The 22,706-nt window shown below is 40.1% G+C and overlaps 1 protein-coding gene across 10 annotated transcripts in view; it reads left to right on the top strand.

Moving 5' to 3' along the window:
• The window catches only part of mef2cb (myocyte enhancer factor 2cb), a 270,409-nt gene that overhangs the window by 228,570 nt on the left and 19,133 nt on the right, over positions 1–22,706 (top strand). For all 10 annotated transcript variants that reach the window (XM_069890549.1, XM_069890557.1, XM_069890591.1 and 7 more), the window contains one exon: positions 21,511–21,680. In XM_069890549.1, coding sequence (XP_069746650.1) covers positions 21,511–21,680 — 170 coding nt within the window. The remainder of the gene's footprint in view (positions 1–21,510; positions 21,681–22,706) is intronic.

Here is a 22,706-nt window from a genome sequence, read left to right as displayed (position 1 = left end):
ACTTTAAACAGACAGATTAAAGGAGCCAAGTGTACTTTATTTTAAATTCCTGCAGTGGCAGCGGCTGTGCTCAGCTGTAACCATGAGGGGTTGCAGACTCCAGGAGACCAGTGGACCAGTGCAGAGCACCATAAATGGGGTGAACATCCCCATTGAGGAGGAGAAGCAGAGGAGATGTCACCATAGGATGGTGATCATGGCGGCAGGTAGTGAAGCTGGAGTGGCTAAGGGACCCACAAAGGCTGCAGGCAGTATGCAATTGGAGGACCCACACAGGCTTCGGGCTGCTGGAGACTGGCTCATGGGCACCAGGTATTGGAGCGGGGATTAGGAAGGTGTTGAGGGCAAGAAGGGCTCCCCAAGGGTTTTGGGCACTGATCTTGTCAAAGGTTTGGATCTGGAGCTCAGGTTGCTAATGGATCGAGCAAGAGTCTGTGCAACTGCAGTGGCTGCGGGAGCACTGAAGGCAACTCTACAGATATTCCATGACTCTGAAGGGACTTTTTTGCTTCTCTTTCTCTTTTACTGTAAGTGGTACTGGGAAATGCCAATGGCAACTCTTTTTCTGCCCTATGGCAGGCAGAAGGCAATTTTGTGTAATATTACATGTTCTGTACTATTACATGACAATAACAGATTCTTGAAATCTTGTGCAAGACCACAAGTGCACATTTAGAGGCATCACTAATTTTGGGTTAGAACATGACTGTTCCGAGGTGACATTCAGAAGCACTTCTTCACACATTTGTGAGGAAAGTGCATTATGTCATATTTCCAAAGCACTTTGTGCATTTTACAATCTCAGGATTGCCCATTGGAATTGAAGGCCTTTTCTTTTCCTTCCCTTTCTCTGTCTTTCTCAGTTTTCTGCGCAACAAAACTGCTCAAATCCCAATTGGGATGTGCTACTCCTATTCCACCAGAGTTAATTGTACTTTTTTATTCAAAAATGCTATCCTGTAGTTAAATGATGAGTTAATCAATTAATTATGTCTTTGGATGTGCAAAAAATGCTACATCAAACATGTCAACATCTACTTATCAGAAAAAGCAAACAAAGCTTTTGTTTAATGTTTCATATGATGTACTTGCATTCATGTTCTTTCAAGGATAATTTAAAACACAATATAATCAGACAATGTTGTCATTCATCAAAAATACACCAGAAATTCTACAGAGTCATTTAATGCAACCTAGATTGTATACCTAAAATGGATGAGAGGGGGGGGTGGGGGTGGCTTGGGAGGAGGGAGGGAGGGGGAGAAAAAGTCACTGTATATGTGTGAAAAAGAAAAAGTGTATATCATGGCTAATGTGATTTATGGTGTGAAAAATAAAAAATTTAAAAAAAAATAAAAAAAAAACACAATATAATCAAAATAATTTTTTTAATTAGCTATGAAGGTATTTTAGGAAATAATGCAAGTTTTCAGATGCTTTGGATAATTGTTGTACAATCTATTTTGGAAATGATTAGTTCTTTAGTGAGTGTGTAATAAATATTTGCCAGGCCACTTGTGAAAAGTCTCCTGCTTTTCTCAAGAAAACAATTTGGGATCATCTGCATTCACTGGTCAAAGAAAGTTTGATCTCTTTTAAATTTCTCACCAAAGGATGGCACTTCCAACAGTGCGGGACGCTCAGTAATTTAGATTAATGTCATATGACTAGTTACATGGCTTCACAAAGAGATTAATTGAATTTTTCAAAGAATAGCAAACTTTTAAAATTAGGGACTCCCCTTGAAATTAAAAGAGAAAATTTGGGAAATAACCAATTGTTTAGGCAGCATTTGTGGAAAGAGAGGCAGAGCTAATGTTTCAGATCAATAGCATTTTATTGTAGCATCTTTGGAGTTTGTTTATCTGAACTTCTTGCAAATATTTAATAAGATTCAATAAAACAGATTTAAAGTTCAGGGAATAAAAGCCAATTTGAAGTATAAGCCTGGGGACAATGAATATACTTGCAAATAAGTCAGCCATTTAAATAATCCATTAGCTAGCTTTTATAACACCAAAACATTGTGATGCAAACTTAAAACAAGAAAATGCTGAAAATGGGCTGGGCCGTGTCTGTGGAGGGAGAAACAGAATTAATGTTCCATCAGAAAAGGAATATTAATGATAAACATGTTTTCATATGTGCATAAAGAAGGATTGGAAGGGAGGAAGAAACTTTCATTGAAGCATTTAAGTGCAAAAGAATGAAAGTGTGAGGTGAAACCAGATGTGGGACAAGTAAGAAAATAAATGCCAATCTAAATTTGGAGCAGCATCATTACCTGAAATGACCAAAGACAAATACTGTGGATGCTGGAAATCAGAATTAAAACTGCTGATTATGTGAAATTTTGAACTCGGCATTGAATACAGTGGGCAGTAATATTGCTCCATCTTATACTGATTACAAGAGCCCAAAAAGATAGAAAGCAAAATGGAACTTGGAGAACTCCATGGACATGAAGAATTAAAGAGTACCAAATATGCAAGTTGACTTATAACATAAAAATTAGTGGATATTGTCAGTAAGGAGATTGTGAGTGTAAAATGATGAGAAGGTATATGACAGATCAAATCAATGGACAAGATCAAGTAAAAGCACAACGCTGCAGAAACTCAGCTAGTCGAGCAGTGTACTTTATGTAGCAAAGATAGAAACATAACTAACATCTCAGGCTTGAGTCCTTCATCAAGCTACCTTGATAAAGGGCTCAAGCCCAAAATGTTGGCTATGTTTTTAAATTTTAAAATTTAGACACACAGCTTAGTAACAGGCCATTTTGGCCCATAAACCCACGCCGCCCAATTAACCTACAACCAGAGGAAATCAGATCCCCCAGAGGAAACCCGCGCAGACATGGGGAGAGCATACAAACTGCTTACAGACAATGCGGGATTTGAACCTATGTCCAAATTGTTGGAGTTGTAACCGTGTTCCACTAACCCACACATGTCAAACTCTGGCCCGCGGGCCAAACTTGGCCCGCGATATAATTATATTTGGCCCGCAAGATCATTTCAAAAATGTATTAGAGGTGGCCCGCCCTGCAGCGAGAGCCGATGCTGTTTTTTGGTAATATCACCCCCACCATCCTCCCCCTTCATTGCACATCCTTCCCCATTGTAACACGAGAAATTGTAACACGAGAAGTCTGTCGATGTCATCAGCCAGCAAGCCAGTTGGAAGGATCCCCGCACAACCAGTCACTTCTCCCACCTGTCGAGCGGTGCGGCGGATGGGCGAGCGCCTGCGATTTCCTGTCGGCGCGACGGGCATGGCAGGCTGCGCACGGCCCCCGGGCTGCGCGAGCCCCGCGCGACTGGCACCGGACGGCCCTTCCACAGCGCCAGCGCACTTCTCCCGGTCGCCACGGCCTTCAGCGCTTGCACCCGCGTGGACCCCAGGGACGGCTGGTTCGGCCCTGCACATGAAGAGAGAGATGGTGGCTGTCCGCAAAGGCTGATCGGCAGCGCGCTGGGCCTGAGTGGGTGGGTAAGCAGGGATGGGCAGAGGGTGTAGGTGAGGAGTAATGGGCAGGGGAAGTTAGAGAGAGGGATGAGTAGAAGGAGGGGTGGATAGGGAAGAGGTAAAGGGGAGGGGCAGGGCGAGTAGGGGAGGGGTGATTAGAGGGTGAGAGACGGGTAGAGGGAGGAACAGGTTGAGGGGAGAGGCAGTAGAGGGGCGTGTATAGGATGGGGTGGGTAGAGGCAGAGCGAGTGGAGTGAGGGGTGAGTAGAGGTTGGGTAAAGGACTGGTCAGGTAGAGGGATGGTGGGTCGAGGGTGAATAGAGGCCTAGAGCCTGAGGAGTGAGCAGGAAATGCTGAATCCTGATGCAGGCCAAAATGGACACAGCCTGTGAATGCTGACTACATCTCCACAGGGACCAAATATGTTACCCTCAGGTCAAGCAAAGGGTGAACTTGAGCTACCTACTCCTGACCTGTAACATTATCCTCCTAAAGTTATATCCTAAAGTTTAACATTACATATGTTGAAAGAAGAGAAAACACGCAGATGTTGTTGAAAATTTTCAATAAATATTTAGTTCGGCCCTCGACTTTGTCCAAGTTTTTAATTTTGGCCCTCTGTGAATTTGAGTTTGACACCCCTGCACTAACCATTATGTTTATCTTTGCTACTGTTTGACCATCTGAGTTTCTCCAGCTTTGTGTTTTTACTTCAACCACAATTGTCGGCAGACTTTCATGTTTTACCCCTCGGACAAGAGTGATTTTAGTTCCAAAATTAGCATTTCCTAGCCAAGGGTATTTAAGGACATGGAGCCAAGGGGTTAAAATATTGCTCTTTCTGTATGCTAGCACACAATATCTGTTTTCTCTTGTATGTTTCTGGCTCAGAAAAATTTGTTTATTTTTTAAATTTCTAAGCAATATCTGGCGCAAGCCAATCTTTTATTTCTAATTTCTTTGGGCAGCATGGTGGGCGTAGCGATTAGCACAATGCCTTTACAGCCTTTACAGCACCAGTGATTGGGACCGGGGTTCGAATCTTCCGCTGTCTTCTCCCTGTGTCTGCTTGGGTTTTCCCCGGGGGCTCCGGTTTCCTCCTACCATCTGAAAATTACTGGGGGATGTAGGTTAATTGGGTGTAAATTGGGCAGCATGGACTCGTGGACCGAAATGGCCTGTTACTGTGCTGGTTGTCTAAATTTAAATTTAAGCCTCATCGCTCTAATAATATGGATTACATTTTTCTTGGATCTTGAAGTTGCAAGCCCTAATTACAGTTATTCACATCAAATAGCAATGGACCAGCAATTATGGCAACCTCAGGATAGAGCATTCAGGTCTCTAACAGTTTATGAACACCAAGTCATTTTGGTTAGTTTAATACATTGTTTTGTATCCAAGTCATATTTGGGGATTAAAATAACAGAAAACATGTTCCATATATGCTGCCATGTATGGAAGTATATTGTGTGTGTGGCAGGGGTGTATCTGTTTTAATAGGAGCTTTGCTTCTGATGTAACTGTCTCACTTTTAAAATTTAGCTGAATAATTGCAGGATGGTTACCTGGCAGAGGAACCCAGAATAGCAGTTCATTCAAATTGATGGCACATTTTGTGACAGCAATGCAGAACTTTAACTTGTTTCATTCACAGTCAAGGATTAGGTTTGTCTCTGGTTTAATTTTACTTACCCAGCTCTTTGTATTCTAATTGTAAAATAAGGCAAATAATTGGTTGTGCAATTAGGTCCATCAAAATTAAAAATACTCCAGATACTGGAAATTTGAAATTAAAATAGAATATGCTGGAAGATAAAGCAGAGAATGTTTTTAAAAACAGCAAAAAGATAAATTAACTCTCTTTAATTGTTTTTCTAGTTCTGACAAAGCATCTACAACATGAAACATTAACTCAATTTCTCTTTCCTGACCCATTGAGTTGCCAGCATTTTTTTTCTGTTTTTATTTATGCATTTAAATACAAAGTATTTTCCAAGTCTTTGTGCGAAGTGGTCATAGTGAAATGAATTCGGCTGCAGAATCTAAACATAAAGTTTAAAACTAATCTAATTTGAAGGTATCCATACGTCAACACATTTATTTGGTACAAGATTGTTGATTGATGATGCAGAGAAATGACAAGAAATGATCGCAAGCTACTTCCTGATAAAATTAATATAATGGGATTATATTTGTTCATTTAAATGAAGGTAATGATGGAGTGTTCAGTTGTCTTCAGCTTGGAATTGATGCAGGGGGAGGGAGTTAAATTTGCCCAAGTCCGTGTTTCTTGTCCTTATTAAACATGTATATGGCATGTACTGGGTCCAACTGTATTATATTTAGATATTCACAGATGGTTCCTTGGATTCAGGGTGATTTCCTTCCACTGAGGTGGTTGATGAGGCCAATGAGGGAAGTTCTCTTTGCCATCTGGCGTTCTTCTTCACTTTTGGCATTCATTGGCCAGAAATTCTCAGGAGTCAGTGGAGATAATGCATTTCTTTAAGGCTTTAAACCCATCCTTGTGAAGCACAAAAGTCTGCATACCCCTCAATTGTAATAAAAACACCAAACAGCTGGAGGAACTCAGCAGGTCTTTCAGCACCCATAGGAGGTAAAGATTTTTAACTATGTTTCAGGCCTGAGTCCTCCTTCAAGGTATGAGTAAATGACTTGAATTAAAAGGCTGGAGAGAAGGAAGGAAGGGGCAAGGGAGAAGCACAGACCGACAGACATTGGGTTACAATTGGACTTTTGGCTCTGTGAAAAAAAGACAGAGAAAAGGAAGGGGTGAGAGAGTGAGAGAGCAAGCAAGGGGAAAAAGAGACATAATAAAAGATTGGGTCGGGTGGGGGGGTGAGGGGATAACAGAAACCAGAGAAGTCGTATCAATACTATCTGGTTGGAGGGTGCCCAGATGGAATCTAAAATCTTGTTCCTCCAATTGGCAGGTTTTGTGTCAGGCGTCCAAATGACATGATCTGACCAGAGTAGCTGACTGAGTCCAACTTGACTTGATTGAGGATATTGACATTGGTTGAAACATATTTCCAGTGAATTTGAATGATTTTGTAAAGCCAGAAGTGATGTGATTTTGCCTGAACTTAAAGTATTCGTTGTTAGTTCAGGTCTCAAAAACATCTTCAGAGACAGGGATCAATGTAGTCCAATCTGAAATTTTGTTCTTAAAATATCTATTTCCTCAATTAAAAAGGGTGTGCTGGTGCCTTGAAAAGTGTGGTGATTTTCATTGTTGATTTCTGCTTCCTCCATGACATTGGCTCCCATGACATGGCACCAAATTCCAGGGTCTAGTATGAGCCTTGATTGTTGGAGGGCATTGTGGTGCAGCAACACCAGTTTGGCAGATTTCCATGTGAGAAATAGAAACTGAAATCTAACTTGAAGTTAAGATATCTCACAGATCACTTCGTTGAGGACAGAAAATCAAACAAATGTGCTGACCTCTGCAACAGGTTTCCCAATGGCAAAGCTCTATTGTTAATGTTATTTATAAACTTTACCTAATTATTTCAATATTCATCATACCCAGAGACATGCTGTAAATATCCAACAGTAATGTCTCAGGTCGATATCTCATTTTGCAATGGGGAAAAAAAGAGTTAAAGGGAACTAAGTTACAAAATCCAATGGAGGAAGAAGAGGAAAGAAGAAAAAGCATGTGATAGTGCAGTACATAAACGTGGGAATGGGGGAGGAGCACAGGCCAACAGATGATAGATGGATACAGGAGGGAGGTGGAAAAAATAGAAAAGAGTTAAGAGCAGATGTGGGGGAAAGGGCAGTGGGCTGAAAGATAGCTGTCAGATAGGAGAAGAAAAGGAAGGGGGGGTAATGGAAATCGGAGGTCAACATTGATGCCCTCTGTGATTCTGGCATCTTTCTTAACCTCTTCCACCCCTCCCATCACCTCTCAGCGCCTTTCTCTTCTTTCCCCTCCCACCTGATTTCACCTATCACCTGTGAGCCTATGCTTCTCCCCCTTCTTATTTGGGTGTGAAGGACTCAGGCCTGAACATTAGCAGCCTTTTGCTTTCTATGGATGGTGCATGATCTTCTGTGTTTCTCCAGCACTTTTATGCTTTTCACTAGAGCCCAGGTCTGTAGATTTCTTGTTTACAAGCGCGTGATAGAATAGATTACTGCAGGCATTAGCGCAGTCATGCTTATATACGCACATATACTTGTCAGCATCAGTGTTGAATTTTGGAACTCCTGCAAAGTCCCAAGGTTAGTGGTACTCATTTTCCTCTCTCGTTACTTTGATCTCAATGGAATTTGGTGGCAGTGCTGAAAGGAGTACAGTAAAAATGCTGGAGGAACTCAGCAAGTCTCACAGCATCCATAAGAGGTGAAGATACTGTATATAACCAATATTTCAGCCCTGAGCCCTTTATCAAGTATGATAAAAGTGTATTTTATATTATTTACAGTTTGTTGATTTCAATCTTTCAATTAAAAGTTTGCAGTATATTCTTGTGTAAAAGTCAAATTTTGTAGACAATTTTTAATGTTAAATTTATGGGGTCAACTACTATTGAGAGGTGGAAATTTACACATCAGTAGTGGAAGTCCAAATTAGGTTGAAAAGAATAAAAGCACAATGAATTAAAGTGGCAGTACAAAGTCTGTGCATCAAAATGCACGTCCTATCATGGGGGAGGTCAGGATCACCGTAAGTAACTGGGTCACCGGAGGCGTAGGGAGCTCCGATCAGCAGGCGGCCAGGGCTAAGGCAAGAGTCCACATTCGATGCCTCAGGAGCTCCAATGGGCGGGCAAAAATAGGGCGTCGACTTTTAGTATGTGGTATTTTTGTAAAGTCTATTCCTCATTTCATTTCAGTGTTTCATTCAGAAATACTGAAAAACTAGCAGAAGCCTGCAGAAGCATTCTAAAAACACTAATAACTTCAGCAGTAGGTAAAACTTCATTCCCAGCTACAGAGGATAAGAGGTCCACTCAGCCCAAGAAGTCAATGCTCATGTTTCTTCTTCCATTCTGGCATATAAGCTGGTTTGGACTGGTTGGGCTATATTCAGTGTAATTCTTTCTACCCACTTTCAGCCTGTTTTTTTTATATATATTCTCTTATTCACATGGAACCATTTATTTTTGAATTGAAAACACCCGAACTATCTCCCTAGACAGCACAGTGAGCATGGTAGTTAGTGCAACGTTGTTACAGCGCCAGTGGCCCAGGGTTCAAATCCAGCACTGTATGTAAGGAGTTTGTACGTTCTCTCTGAGTCTGCATGGGTTTCCTTCAGGTGCTCCAGTTTCCTCCAACCCTTCAAAAGTTGTAGGTCAAATGGGTGTAATTGGGGCAGCATATGGGCTCTTAGGCCAGAAGGTTCTGTTACCATGCTGCATGTCTAAAAAAAATTTTAAGACTCTGGTAAACAAAAAGACTGTGTTTGCAGGAGAAACTGGAGCCACACACACAATGCTTGAGAACTCAGTAGGTCATGCAGGATGTATGGCTATTCCTGATGAAGAGTTTTGGCACAAAACTTTGTCTTATTGCTTTCCATGATGCCTGGCCTGCTAAATTACTCCAGCATTGTGTCTGTGGCACCTATTGTAGTTTATATGAGCCGCCTCCTAACAATTACATAGAAATTCCAGTGCTGCAGGAATTGTGCAGCTTCAGGGAGTGGGGGGGGAGGGGGTGGTGGTGGTGCCAGAGGACCTGACAGCAACATCAGGGAAGGGTGGAATGCAGAATCAACAGCAACATTTGGTAGGGCAGTGGGAAACAACAGCAGAATTGGGACAGAGGTAACTCAGTAGCCTGATGTCATGTTTCAAGGTTGATGAAGTGGTGGGGGATGAAGACCAACGTCGAAATGTAGCGGGGGACGGGGTGGGGGAGCATTTCCACATACCTGTGTCTCTCCCTATTGTGTGCTGCAGGCTTCGGACTGTGTTATGTCAAGAATGTCTGATGATTGGCACTTCAAGGACAGCATGTTTCCCCCTGCAATTCTCCTAAAGCATTTAGAAAGGAGCCTGACTTGGAAGTACATTGGAGTCATGAATTTTACAGAATGACAGTAAATTCCTGTCAAATTTACAGTTGCGGATTCAAAAATGGGAATAGTTGAATGCACTATTTGCTCTATTAGATCACTTTTAAAGTGCATAGTGATCAATAAACACTACTATGCCATCCAATATCAGGGTGCTTTTTTTTCTTATTACCTTACTGGGGGCTTTGCCAATTATCTTCACCACAAAATCTCTGCCAAAAATCCTCTCTGAAGCTAAAAATTCACTTTCTTGTGTCTGGAGTCTAAGATTTTAATTGCTGTTGGAGATGTCCATATATTTAACTAATTTTAATTGCAGTTGGAAGTTTGTAGTTTTTTTTTACATTTGTCCTCTTCTTTACAGCTCTGATTTTGGTACTGGATTTGAGTTTGGATTAAACATTCTGTTTCTTTGATATGCTCTACAAGGATTTTGTTAATGATATACAGAATTTCTTGGCCTTTTTACATTGTTCCCAGGTATCCTGCAAATTATACCTTTTTTAAATGCATAAATTCCATGAGAAGATTTGTTCACATAGCATTTAGCAAAAATCTATTTTTACAGCGCCAACAACAGGTTCAAATCCACTGCCATCTGTAAGGAGATTTTTCTCCCATGTCCACATGAGTTTCCTCTGCTTCTTCCAGTTTCCTCCCACGTTCCAAATACAAACAAGGTTTGAAGGTGATTGGTCACAGGTGTGTATTTGGGCAATGTGGGCTCATGGACCGGAAGGCCCTATTATTTTTTTTTTAATCCTGCATTGCACATAAATGCAAATGTAAGAAACAGTTTTTGTCCTTGAGATTACCCTGTCCCAAAATGCTTTAATTCCTGGATACTAAATTCAATCTCATTCAAAATTCCTTTGCAATATCATATTTCCTATCTGTCAGATATATTTTTCCTTTACCATCATTTTTATGCCATTTAAGTTAATTTCTTTTTCTTCTCCTATTATCCATGATGATTTGAATGACAGAACAGACTCGATAGCCCAAATGGCTTAATTCTGCTTCTATGGTCTTCATTCCAAATTAAAGTCTGGAGAGATGCGTAATAGATGACTGATCTATTAACATCAGCATTTGAATGTCAAAATTATCCCCAAGGTTTCTCATTTACATCAGTAATGTATTAAAATTGGTGATTGATCTCAGAATTTCAGATGCTTCGGCGAGCAAAGGGCAGATTAGTAATAAAATTGGAGCATGTTTTCATGTTACCCTCCCCATATCTCTGCATTATAAAGATTCTAACATCTTGAATTTATTTAGGTCTGTCAATTAAATTTTAATCTTATTCCTAATTTGTAATGTAATGTCTATGGTGTGCTGAATGAAGGTCTGGAATTCTGAAAACGCTTCCTATTTTGTTCAAATATTATAGAGCCTTGTGGTTTTGTTTTGGTGATGTAGGATTTTGCAGTTTACCTGAGTGAATTCTGCAGTTTCACATCACCTGCAGAGTAAATTTTGCAGCCCCATACCACCAACTGAGTAATTTCTGACTAATCCCAGATATCCCACAGGGTGAATTCTGCAAGCTCTTACACCACTCACAGGGAATATTCTGCACCATTACCCTCCATCTTCTTGAGTCCCCACACTGCAATGCAATTCTCAGACAACATCCAGTGGGGAAAAAAATGGGTGAATTTTTGGTTATGCCACAAGGTTTTTCAACATTTATCTTCACAATTTTCACACAGTTATGAAGCAAAACAACTTTCCATTAACACTGCAGATATTGTGTAAGTGCATCATGAGAACAGAATTAAACTACCTTCTTATGTGTGCTCTCCCAGTGTAGACAGATAGGACAAGACATTCAGCAGGATGACTTTTCCATTTGTTGCAAATAGTTATTATTTGTACTGCAGTTGATGGGTTGTTGCAGTGTGTACCAGGGATAGGTGCTTTCTGAAATTGACCTTGGTGCTGCTGTTTGCACTAAAAGCATTATGAAAAAAATCAGTCCTTTTTTTCACAATTAAAACCAGTATCATGTCACCCCTTAAAATTCTGTTTTAATCCCACTTTTTCAAGACTTTCCACATAAATAATTTTCTGCACCTTTAATAAGGCCTCACACAAGAACGGAAACAATATTCCAAATAAAATTTAACCAATAATTTGTAAATGCGCGAGAATGTATAAAGACAATGATCCTGCATTTTTACAAAGTCATTCTCATCAACTTCTGCCACCTTTTAAGACATCTTGAAAATCCTCTGTTCATTTTAATCTCTTGAAAGTTCATTATCAAGAGATTATCATTTTTCTATCTTTAATAATTCTGAACTCTTCATTACTATGTGTGTTTTGTGTTTGTAAGGACACAGAACTATCAAACCTTCAGATCTTTGCCACTGTCATTCAGGAGATCTGGGATACACCCAGATTTAGTATTGCAGGAGTTTCCTTTGATCTCTTTCCTCCCACCCCATTGTTGTTTCTAGACTCTACTTGTCTCCATCCTACAGTAGGACTGAGAAGATTAGAAGCTCATTGTGTGAGCTTGTTCCACTCTAAACCTAAATTTTATCATTCTGGCATTCACTGTTTATCCATTTTATATTAAGTCATGCTACATTTGATTCTTTGTGACTGAAAACAACTTATTTGTGATTTGTTTTACAGATTATTATACATTTCCAAAATTGATTTTAAAGCAAACTCTTCACTGTTTTAGTAATACTGTTCTACATCACATATTCCTTGACTCTTACAAATATAATGCACTCTTACTTGAGGAAGGTTCTCTTTGCCTGTGTGGTAATATTATTAAAATTTTATATTATGTGATATGATTATCAATTATTCATAAATCACACAAATGAATACCATATTTTCTAATGATATATAAATTTTAAGTACAAATATGTTTAATCAAACATTTGAAGGCAGCCTCATATGATTTATTAATTATAAATCTTTACTCGAAGGGCCTATTTGTATTATATTGGTCCTGCGAAGAAATATGACTTAATTAGGACCAGCAGAATTTCATTTTTTGAAATGAATAGTTTGCAGAATTTCAATTTTAATTTTCCTTTAAAGGCAACCAATAATGACAACAAAGATATTAGCAAGAATAAACTTATAACACTTTAATGTGGATGTTATACTTCTACTTTTACCAAATTGATGGCTTCAGCTAATGTAGTTTTACCGAGTTCTTCATTTCCTATATGCAAACCACATATTTGAATGGACCTCACCCTGTATTTCTTGATTAATATTTTAGGCATAATTTCAAAACTACTAATTTATATTTAAATGAAAGTCAAGCTTATCATTAAATGCATTTGTAAACATAAATACTGCTCTTTGGTTTTAGATAAAAATCAGTACTCTATATCTTGCTGAAACTGTATTCAAATTAGTAGCTAACTGCTATATTGGATGACTAACATCTGTGAACGCTGTAATACTAAGAATCCAAGAATGCGGAAGCAATTGAAACTCAGTTGTCTTCAATATTACTTCATGTCTTCCTCAATGTAAAAAAAATTGGCTTCAACCTCTGACTTTTGAAGCAAAAAACTTTTGCAAGAGTCCCACGTTAATTTTTCTGCAGGCTGCAACCAAACTTTTGCAAGAGTCCCACGTTAATTTTTCTGCAGGCTGCAACCAAACTTTTGCAAGAGTCCCACGTTAATTTTTCTGCAGGCTGCAACCAAAGTTTTGATGTCAATGTTGCACTTGTGATATTCTTTTGTTCCACTTTAGTTTTTCCTCTTCCTGATAGATTTAATTGCTTACTGGAACAGGGTTCCAAGTGGTGCCGCCTTCTCATGCTATTGCAGCCAATTAATTATCATCTGTTGTATATGGGGCTTTACAGTCTGTCTTCAGCAAGCAATTCAATCATACTCTCTTTTTTTCCCCCTAAAATAGACTTTATTCACGATAAATTATTTACAAAAACTGTTCAAAGTCTTTTCATGTCCTTAGTATCATATCCATACATTTCCATCAATGTACATTGTTACATACATTTGCTAATTACACCATTGCCACCACTGTGGCACTTTGTTGATGCTTACCCTTCCTTTATTTGATAGGCTTCCCTTTGGTCTCAGCCCCTCAATACCTGGTGATGGAAGGACTCTAAACTGTGGTCCTTCCCCCACAGCAACCATACAGTTTGGCATAAAAGGATCTGCAGATCCTCTGGATGCCCGTCTGTGAGGATGTGGCTGAGCCATCCTCTTCCTTAAGGCTGTGGATCACAGAGCTTCCTCTGTGAACCGTTTGGAAGAAGAAACGTGAGCCTGTCTCATCCTGCTCCACTGTGAGGACTCTGGATCAGAAGATGATCTTAGAGGATTCTGAGCTGAATACCAAGGCTTTCAGCTCTTCATCTCTCAGTGTTTCTCTCTCATATCCACCTCTCTCGACTACAGAAGGAGTTGCTGCAGGTCAGTCTGGAGTTGGCTCAGTTCCCTCTACCTCTGTCTTGCTCTATGAACACCTAAGAAGATAAAGAACTGCTTGATGTTTTCCTTGGTCACTTCCCACCAGGTCATTAGGGAATCAAAGGGTTTCAAGATTTTCCAACCAGTGTACTCCTGCTTTAGTTCCTCTACATTCTCTGGGGTCAGCAAGTTCATGTTCAGCTTCCACGTTCGCATGCCCACCTCTAATCCTCCTGTAGGTGACAAGAGGCGGTAGTCAGAAAAGAACTTCTTGTCAAAGATGTTAGTCTCATGCTGCCACCCAGTGTCTGTATTCAGTCTGGCTTCAATCATTTTCATATGTGTTCAGGTACACACTTTGAGTGTATGTCATCATAACAGGGGAGAAACCTGAGATGAATTTAATTTCCCTTCAACATAGGACATTAAAGTCCAGCAAAAAGCTATACCTTTGTTAACTAAGTCCACCTATATAACCTGATTCCTTTCTATGTTAACTTAGCTCCATTTTCCAATGGATTGTCCTCGCGTGGTTTTAGTTCTGAAATGTAAGCAGACAAGATTAGAAATACTCAGCATGTCAGGCAGTACAGCAGGGAGAGAGAGAAAAAAAACCCAGAATAAATATTAATTACAATTTCCCCCTATTTTCATTTATCTCCCTGTATTTACACCTCTTCCAGACAGGGCAACTGCTTCTCACGGTTTTACCTCCCTCTCTGAGCAGGCACCACCACAATATGTGTCATCCAGATTTTCTTATTTGCATCATCACAAGTAGTCCCTCTTTCTCTCCACTGCTCGACACGTTTAAATGTGTGTGTTTTCTCATCAAGTTGGCCTGAAATATTAACTTGCCTATCCAATACTGAAAGGCCTAGTCAGAAAGGATGTGGAGAGAATATTTCCTCTGTTGGGGGGAGATGATTGTGGACTTCAGGAGGAAGTCAGGGGAACGCAACCCAAACCTCATCGAGAGCTCAGTAGTGGAGAGGGTCAAGAACTTCAAATTCCTGGTGTTAACATCTCCAAGGATCTTATCCTGGAGCCTCCATGTTGATGCAATCACAAAGAAGGCTCGCCAGCGGCTATTCTTGGTAAGCTGTCTGAAGAGATTTGCTATGTCAATGGAGACTCTCGTAAACTACCACAAGTGTAACTTGAACAGCATTCTGGCTGGTTGCATCACTACCTGGTATGGAGATGTCAAATCTCAGGACAAGAATAAACTCCAGAGGGTTGTTAACTCGGCCTGCGACATCACAGGCATCAGACTTCACTCCATCGAGGATATCTCCATGAGGTAGTGTCTTAAAAAAGCAACCTCTATCCTCAAGGATCCCCACATCCCTCTTCACTCTGTTGCCATCGGGAAAAAGGTACAGGAGCCTAAAGATGAGCACTCAGCGGCGCAAGGACAGCTTCTTCCCCGCTGCCATCAAATTCCTGAATGAACAATGATCAAAGACACTTACTTTTCATGCACTATTATTTTTACTTTCTATAGTAATGTCGTAAGATGGTTAAAATATGAACATTTGCCCTGTGATGCTGTCATAGAACACTTGTTCATGACAATAAATTCTGATTCTGAATACAAAAAAATCTCCCTTTAGAACTGAGATGAGAAGAAATTTCTTTACCCAGAGGCTGGTGAATCTATTGAACTCATTGCTGCGAATGGCAGTGGAGGCCGTCATTGGGTATTTTTGAAGCAGAGATTCTTGGTTAGGAAAGGAATCGTGTGTTAGAGAGAGAAGCCAGGAGAATGGGATTGAAAAGGATAGTATATCAGTCATGATGGAATGGCAGGGTGGACTCGATGGGCCGAATGACATAATTCCACACTGATGTTTTATGGATTTTGTTTCCCTGTCGAGAGGCTGCCTGACATTATTTTCAGTTTTTATTTCAGATCCATGACATCTGCAGTGTTTATTACTGAGCGTGAATTTTATACTACAATCACAGTGTCTGCAAACTTCCATGTTGTACTCAGTACATTTCAAAGTGTACATCTTGCACCCTTTCTTTTTGGCAGCCTTCAAAACTGTTGCTGAATGAAGCCCCTAGGCTTCATTCTGTTTTTTTTAAGATAAAGTAAGCTAAGTGAACTGTTTGGCATAAAATCTTGTAGTATGCCTGTTTACACACAACTGCTGCAGAAACTCAGCAGGTCTCGCAGCATCCATAGGAGGCAAACATATATTGGTACCATATAGCCAACATTTTGGACCTGAGCCCTTCATCAAGGTATTAACTCCAATCACTGCATGTATAGACTTTCTTGTTTCACGGTATTACTGATTAAATTGTTAAATCAAAAATAATAATAATAATAAACTTCCTTTGAAAAATATCTATGAATTTTCATAACACAGTATTACGAACCGCGCATAACGAGCAATAGGCAATGAACCAGACTGTGTTTAGTTTTCAAAACTAACTTTTAAACTATCGTTAACACTAAATCTATCCCCAGCTGCACTGTGTGTGTGTGTGTGTGTGTGTGTGTGTGTGTGTGTGTGTGTGTGAGAGAGAGAGAGAGATACCCAAACCATTACAGTCAAGGCCAAAATCCAGAAAGTTACTTCAAAACTCCATTTTTCAACATTCAGTGTTGAAGTGTAGGCCTTTGAACTTTGATGCCCAGAATTAATGTTGAACTGATGGGAAGACTGGAGCTGTGGCCTGCTACAGACTCACAGATTCTTCATGCATTGCCTTTGAAGAAATGTCCATCTACATGACCTGTGGTCATAACATTCCTGGACCTTTTGTAGGCAAGACTTGAACTGGGTGGCCTCCACAAAGCTTCCAAGACCCTGGCACCGGTCTCTCCAAGTAATTTCACTGCTAGTCACTTGAAGTTGTCTCTCCAAGTGACCTTCACTGTTCGTCACAATCAAAATAAAGCACTTTGCTTCCCTCCTGCCACAAATCAATCCACCATGTTTTGCTCTGAATTCCACAAAAAAAGCTGACCACAAGGTCTGCTTCAAAAAACTGTGTCCTCTCGTGCAGTCAGAATGGTTCTCTCTTGCAAAATCACAATGTCTTTGCAAATGTATCGAATCTTGGAACAGACTGTGACAAACCTTCCTCAGTTCTTCCAATGTATCATATTATTGCTAGGTTGTGACTTATGATTAATGTTAACTGTGACCATCCAGCCCCTCCTGTCCATACTAACCCTTAACGTGATAATCCCATTTTATTAAAATGGGAGCTCGTGATAACAACAAATGCAACTCATCCGCTTTGAGTTATATTTACATAAAAATGAGCTGCTCATCTTGTAATATATGACCTAAAAGTGTGTATGTTTGAATTTATAATTTTTGCTCTCTATTGTGGGTATTAAGTTCTCGTGCTGTGCTCATGAATTATTCATAATAATTTTCATGAGCGATCACAATCTAAGGAGGAGAATGCCTTAAAAGTTTTGGAAAGCTTTCGTCCTTCGGCCTAACTTGGGGTTGTGATTCATGGATTATAACAAGAAGTGGGACCAACTCTCAAATCAAGTAAAAGGATGCAGTTTGCAGTTGGCTACGTGCAAAAAAAATTATAATCAGCCACATACAAGCATTTTTTTCCCATTTATTTTCTTTTAATTTTATGGAGGAATTGTGTTTTTTTTCATAATAATGTTGTGTAAAGTCTCCAATTAAGTTGCAGAACGCAGAGATGTTCATTTCATAGATTTTTAAAATTTTAAGTGTCCCAGAAAGTCTAGAGTGAAAACTTGAATGCAATGTTTCTTTAAAGGTCCAGTTAATCTATTTTAGAACAGTGTAATTAGGATATCCTTTTGACAGCAAAATGGTTACCTCGAGGAGGTTATCTTGGATGCAATGTATTTCACACCTCTACTCTAAGGGTTGACTTTAACTAATTTAATAATCCAACTATCATCTTAATTGAAATTGTTTTTGGGAGAGAGGTTAAGGCCTATGTGTCTGTTGACCTTCATTGTATAATGATGACAGTTAGCAAATGACTTGCTAACTGATGTACTCTGCAACTAATTTTTGCTTCACATTTATACTCTGTGATTTTTAAACTATTCTTACACAATTGTCACCACACATACCAAGCAACTTCTGTGTAGCATTTATGTGGAAGGCTCCCCTACAATTTACAGAAGCTGTGACTGGGTGTGTGAGAAAATGCCAAGCACTGAACATTCCATGCCCTCCCAATGCTTGGCAGAAATACAGTGCATTTCCCTACCATATCAGTTTACTTCTCATGACAATTTTAAGTTAACTCCACTCCATATCCAGAGGAACTGACTTGTTCACTCATAAAGTACTTTTGTTTTTTTTTTCTTCACCATTAAATCCCCGATCCACCTTCTTTGCTTCTGTGGAGTTTATCTGTCCATTTGTATTGGCCCTTTCAAATTGCCTTGTAAAATGGGGTTAACCAGGCAGTTTACTAGGTTGAAGACCAGATACAGGGCTATTTGAAAGGAGAAATGGCTCACCCATTTATTCTGGATCTTTAAACAGAAAAGGAACCGGAAGAACACCGGGAACGGGGATTCCCTGTGGCTACATGATGTGTCACTCACCAGGTCACTGCAGGGGCAGGATCCCCCTTAAATTGCTGGGTTAGGTAGGTTAGGCTGCTGTTTGAAAGGTGCAGGAGGCACACACTACCCAGTAATCTCACCTGGGTCCCATGAGGGCAACCCGGGAGCTGCAATTTGAAAGCACCTACTGATTGCCACTCTTCAAAAAACTCAAATTGTTATTCCCCTTATTACAACTTTGGCTCCATCTTCACTTTCAGGAAATGATGCTTTCAGACTTGGAAGGTTTTTGTGTTCATTTCATCACATGCACCTTAGTCTTTGTCATTTATTTTGCCATCCAGGAACTTCATCCATTGCCTGCACCAGCATTTGTGATGAATCTATGTGTTTATGAAGATAATCAAACTGCCTTGAGAGTTCTTTACAAACTGACCAAGTTTGAGAATATATTTTGAAAACTTCTGTTTGATTACATTAATTCCTCAGGTTTGAGTTTAAGAAGTATCCAATAAACAGATAATTGTTGCAGTACATAATTTGAGATGGCTATTCTTTCTGAGTTAATTGTTGTTTTCTTTGGTTTGCAACAAATACATTAGCTTTTTAAAGTTCTGGATGTATTTCTCAGATTTATCTTCATTTTTAGACATTACAGAGTATTGTATTCTTGATAAAGGGTCCGGAACCAAAACACTGAGTGACCAATTTTACCCATCGAATGCTACCTGGCCTGGTGAGTTCCTCCAGCAGGTCAGGTAGCCTTTGTCCGCTCAGTGTAATCCTGTTGCTTTCACACCATTTAGATGTGAAAACAATAACTGCATTACTCTGAGCAACTCAAGCCAGATAATTGAGCATAGATCATCGTTCTGGTTATGAAGTGTAAGAGATTGAGGAACTAATAGGTGTAAAGGTGTAATGGTGTTGCATTACCTCGACAGAAATAGCCATTAATTTGTCAGATTTCCCATTCCAACTTTGTGCATTAATCCTGCTCTTGAAAAGTAGGCAGTAATTCATCCATATTGCCTGCTCTGAATGTCATCAGTTTTCCTTGTTTAATTATAAATATTCACATAAAAAATTGAGGAACTTGGTTAACTCACTTTTTATAAAGGTGCATTAATAGAAAAGCTCATTAATTTCTTCTGTTCAGTGAGCAAAACTGATAACAGCTCTGATTCTCAATCTCTCACTGCTGCAGTTGGAGGTTCCCACCTGCTTCAAAAGGGCATCAATCATCCCAGGCCCCAAGAAGAGTAGGGTGGCCAATGACTATCACCCAGTAGCTCTCACATTTACTGTAATGAAATGCTTGGAGGGGTTGGTCATACCCAGAATTAACTCGTACCTAAGCAAAGGTCTAGATCTACTGCAATTTGCCTATCAACATTACAGAAACAGCTTCTTCTCTGCCATCAGAACCTCTGGACCCTTCCTCACTTTTTCTCTTTTTATTTTGCACTAGTTATTTATTTTTGTTAATGTTGTATTTGCAAAATCCTAATTTATAGTAATTTAGCATCTTGTTCTGAGATAGACTAGACAAACCCACCAACTCCCACAGCTTCCTCGACCACACCTCTTCCCATCCTGTCCCCTGTAAGGATTCCATTCCACTCTCTCAATTCCTCGGTCTCTGTCGCATCTGCACTCAAGATGAGGACCCTTGCCTGAACATCAGAGATGCCCTCCTTTTTCAAACAACATGGCATTCCCTCTACCACCATCAACTTGGCATTCACCCACACATTTTCCATTACTCGCACATCTACCTAGCTCCCTCCGTCCTCAAGCACAACAAGGATTCCTCTTGTCCTCTCCTACCACCCCATTAGCCTCCACATCCAAAACATCCTCCCCCTCCATTTCCACCACCTACTATGTGATGCCACCATTAAACATATTTTCCCCCCTCTGCCTTCCCTCCACGACTCCGTTATCCACTCCTCCCTCCCCATCAATCATCCCCTTGGGACCTACCCTTGTGACTGCAGGAGATGCTCCACTTGCACCCACACCTCCTCCCTCACCACCATTATTTCAAAGTGATGCAACATTTCACTTGTGAATCCAGTGCTCCCATTGTGGCCTCCTCTACATCAGAGAGACTGGACACAGACTGGGAGATTGCTTTGTTGAGCAGCTCGGCTATGCCTGCCACAATAGCGTGGATCTCCCAGTGGCCACCCATTTCAATTCCCCATCCCATTCCCTTGCTGACTTGTCTATCCATGGTCTCATGCACTGCTAGACTGAGGCCATCCTAAAATTGGATGAACAACACCTCATCATCTGACCAGGTACCCTCTAATGGATGGCATTAATAACAAAAATAAATGACCAGAGCAAAAAAAGAGAAAAAGTGAGGTAGGGTCCAGAGGTTCTGATGGCAGAGAAGAAACTTTCATTAAACCCCCTCCCCCCACTTCTTCCCTGTCACCTTCCTCCAGCTCTCGCTGCCTCCCTTTTCCCTGTCTCCTTTCTCACAAACATGATAACTTGCCTCTTACCATATCCAATTAATCCCTTTTGTTGATCTGGATTCCTCCCCAGGCCAGCATTGTATGAATTCTTTCTGAGATTTCCGGCTTCTGGCTCATTCTACTTATTCCTTGAAGAAAGGCTCAGGCCCGAAACATTGGCGACATATCTTTGTCTCCTATAGACGGTGAAAAGACTGGCCGAGTTCCTCCAGCATTTCTGTGTTTTTATTGCACCTTGTACTGCACAATACTGCTGCCACAAAACAACAAATTTCATGGCACATGTTCATGACAATGAACCTGATTCTGATAATTATGAATTGTGTTCAGATCCTGACAATGCAGAGTGAACAATACATTATCCATTGAAATTATTTTCTAAAGCATTCAAAAGTTCATACTTGTGGAAATTAAGAGATAGCAAAAGGTTATGTTTGTGATTTTCAAGATTAATGTATATATTTCTCATTGTTTCTGTTGACTAATGATTATATGTTCACTTAGTCTAAGTCTTTTATACACCAGGAAATGGGTATGGAAACCCCCGCAATTCACCAGGTCTGCTGGTCTCACCTGGCAGCATGAACAAGAACATGCAAACCAAGTCGCCCCCTCCTATGAATTTGGGAATGAACAACCGAAAACCTGACCTCAGGGTGCTCATCCCACCAGGTTCAAAGAATATGCCATCTGTGGTAAGTGGGAAAATTTTCCTGGCATCTACTTTGCAATAAAAAAAATGCAATACGATTTTGGTTACATTTTAAATTCTTGAAATATCTAATTGAATTGGGAGAAGTTTGGTGTTTGTTCTGAATCTCATTGCTTATTAGAGGCAGAAACACACATCACATGCAAAAAGGTTATCAGTCCATTGCCTTAATCATGCACCAAGAACTAGGAAATTGAACTAGCTTTTTTTTTGTCACCACACAGAAACAGAAGCTTGAAACTATAACTAAGTCCTGTCTTCTTAGATTTGTTTCTCCAGTCTCCTCTGCATATTTTGAGATGATAGAAAACAAAAGCAAATATGAGGTTTTATAAGGTATTGGTCAGACTGCACTTGGAGTATTGTGAGCAGTTTGAGTGGATTATCTAAGGGAGGTGGTGTTGAGGGTCCAGAAAAGGTTTACTAGAATATTCCTGGAATGAAAGGGTTATTGTATGAAGAGTGCTTGATGACTCTATGGCTATACTTACTGGAATTTAGAAGGATGAGTGGAATCACATTTATCCCTATTGAATACTGCTTGGACTGGATGGAGTGGGCATGGAGAGGATGCTTCCTGTGGTGGAAGGGTCTGGAACCAGAGGCAACAGCCTCAGATTACAAAAACATCCATTTAGACCAAAGAGGAAGAGGCTGGGGAATATGGAATTTGTTGCTACAGAGGCCAAGTCATTGAGTATATTAAAGATATTGGAGGGTAGGATCTTGCTGAGGAACAGGATCAAGGGTTACAGGGAGCAGGCAGCAGAATGGGGTTGAAAAGGATAGCAAATTTACCATGATGGAATGGGCTAAATAGCCTAATTCCACTCCTATGTCTTGTAGTCTGCAGAATTTGCAAGAAAGGGAAGCCTGCTTTGTAATGTTCAAAAGAAATTAAAACTGGTTCTGAATGAACACTGTGGATTCAATTAAAATTTTATCTAAACAAAGTTCATGGAATAAAGCATTGAAACAATTTTGTGACATCAAGAAAAGGCTGTGGATG

This window comes from Narcine bancroftii, chromosome 1, assembly GCF_036971445.1.
Source record: "Narcine bancroftii isolate sNarBan1 chromosome 1, sNarBan1.hap1, whole genome shotgun sequence".
Taxonomy (NCBI): Eukaryota; Metazoa; Chordata; class Chondrichthyes; order Torpediniformes; family Narcinidae; genus Narcine; species Narcine bancroftii.
This window is presented reverse-complemented; position numbering and strand designations above follow the sequence as displayed.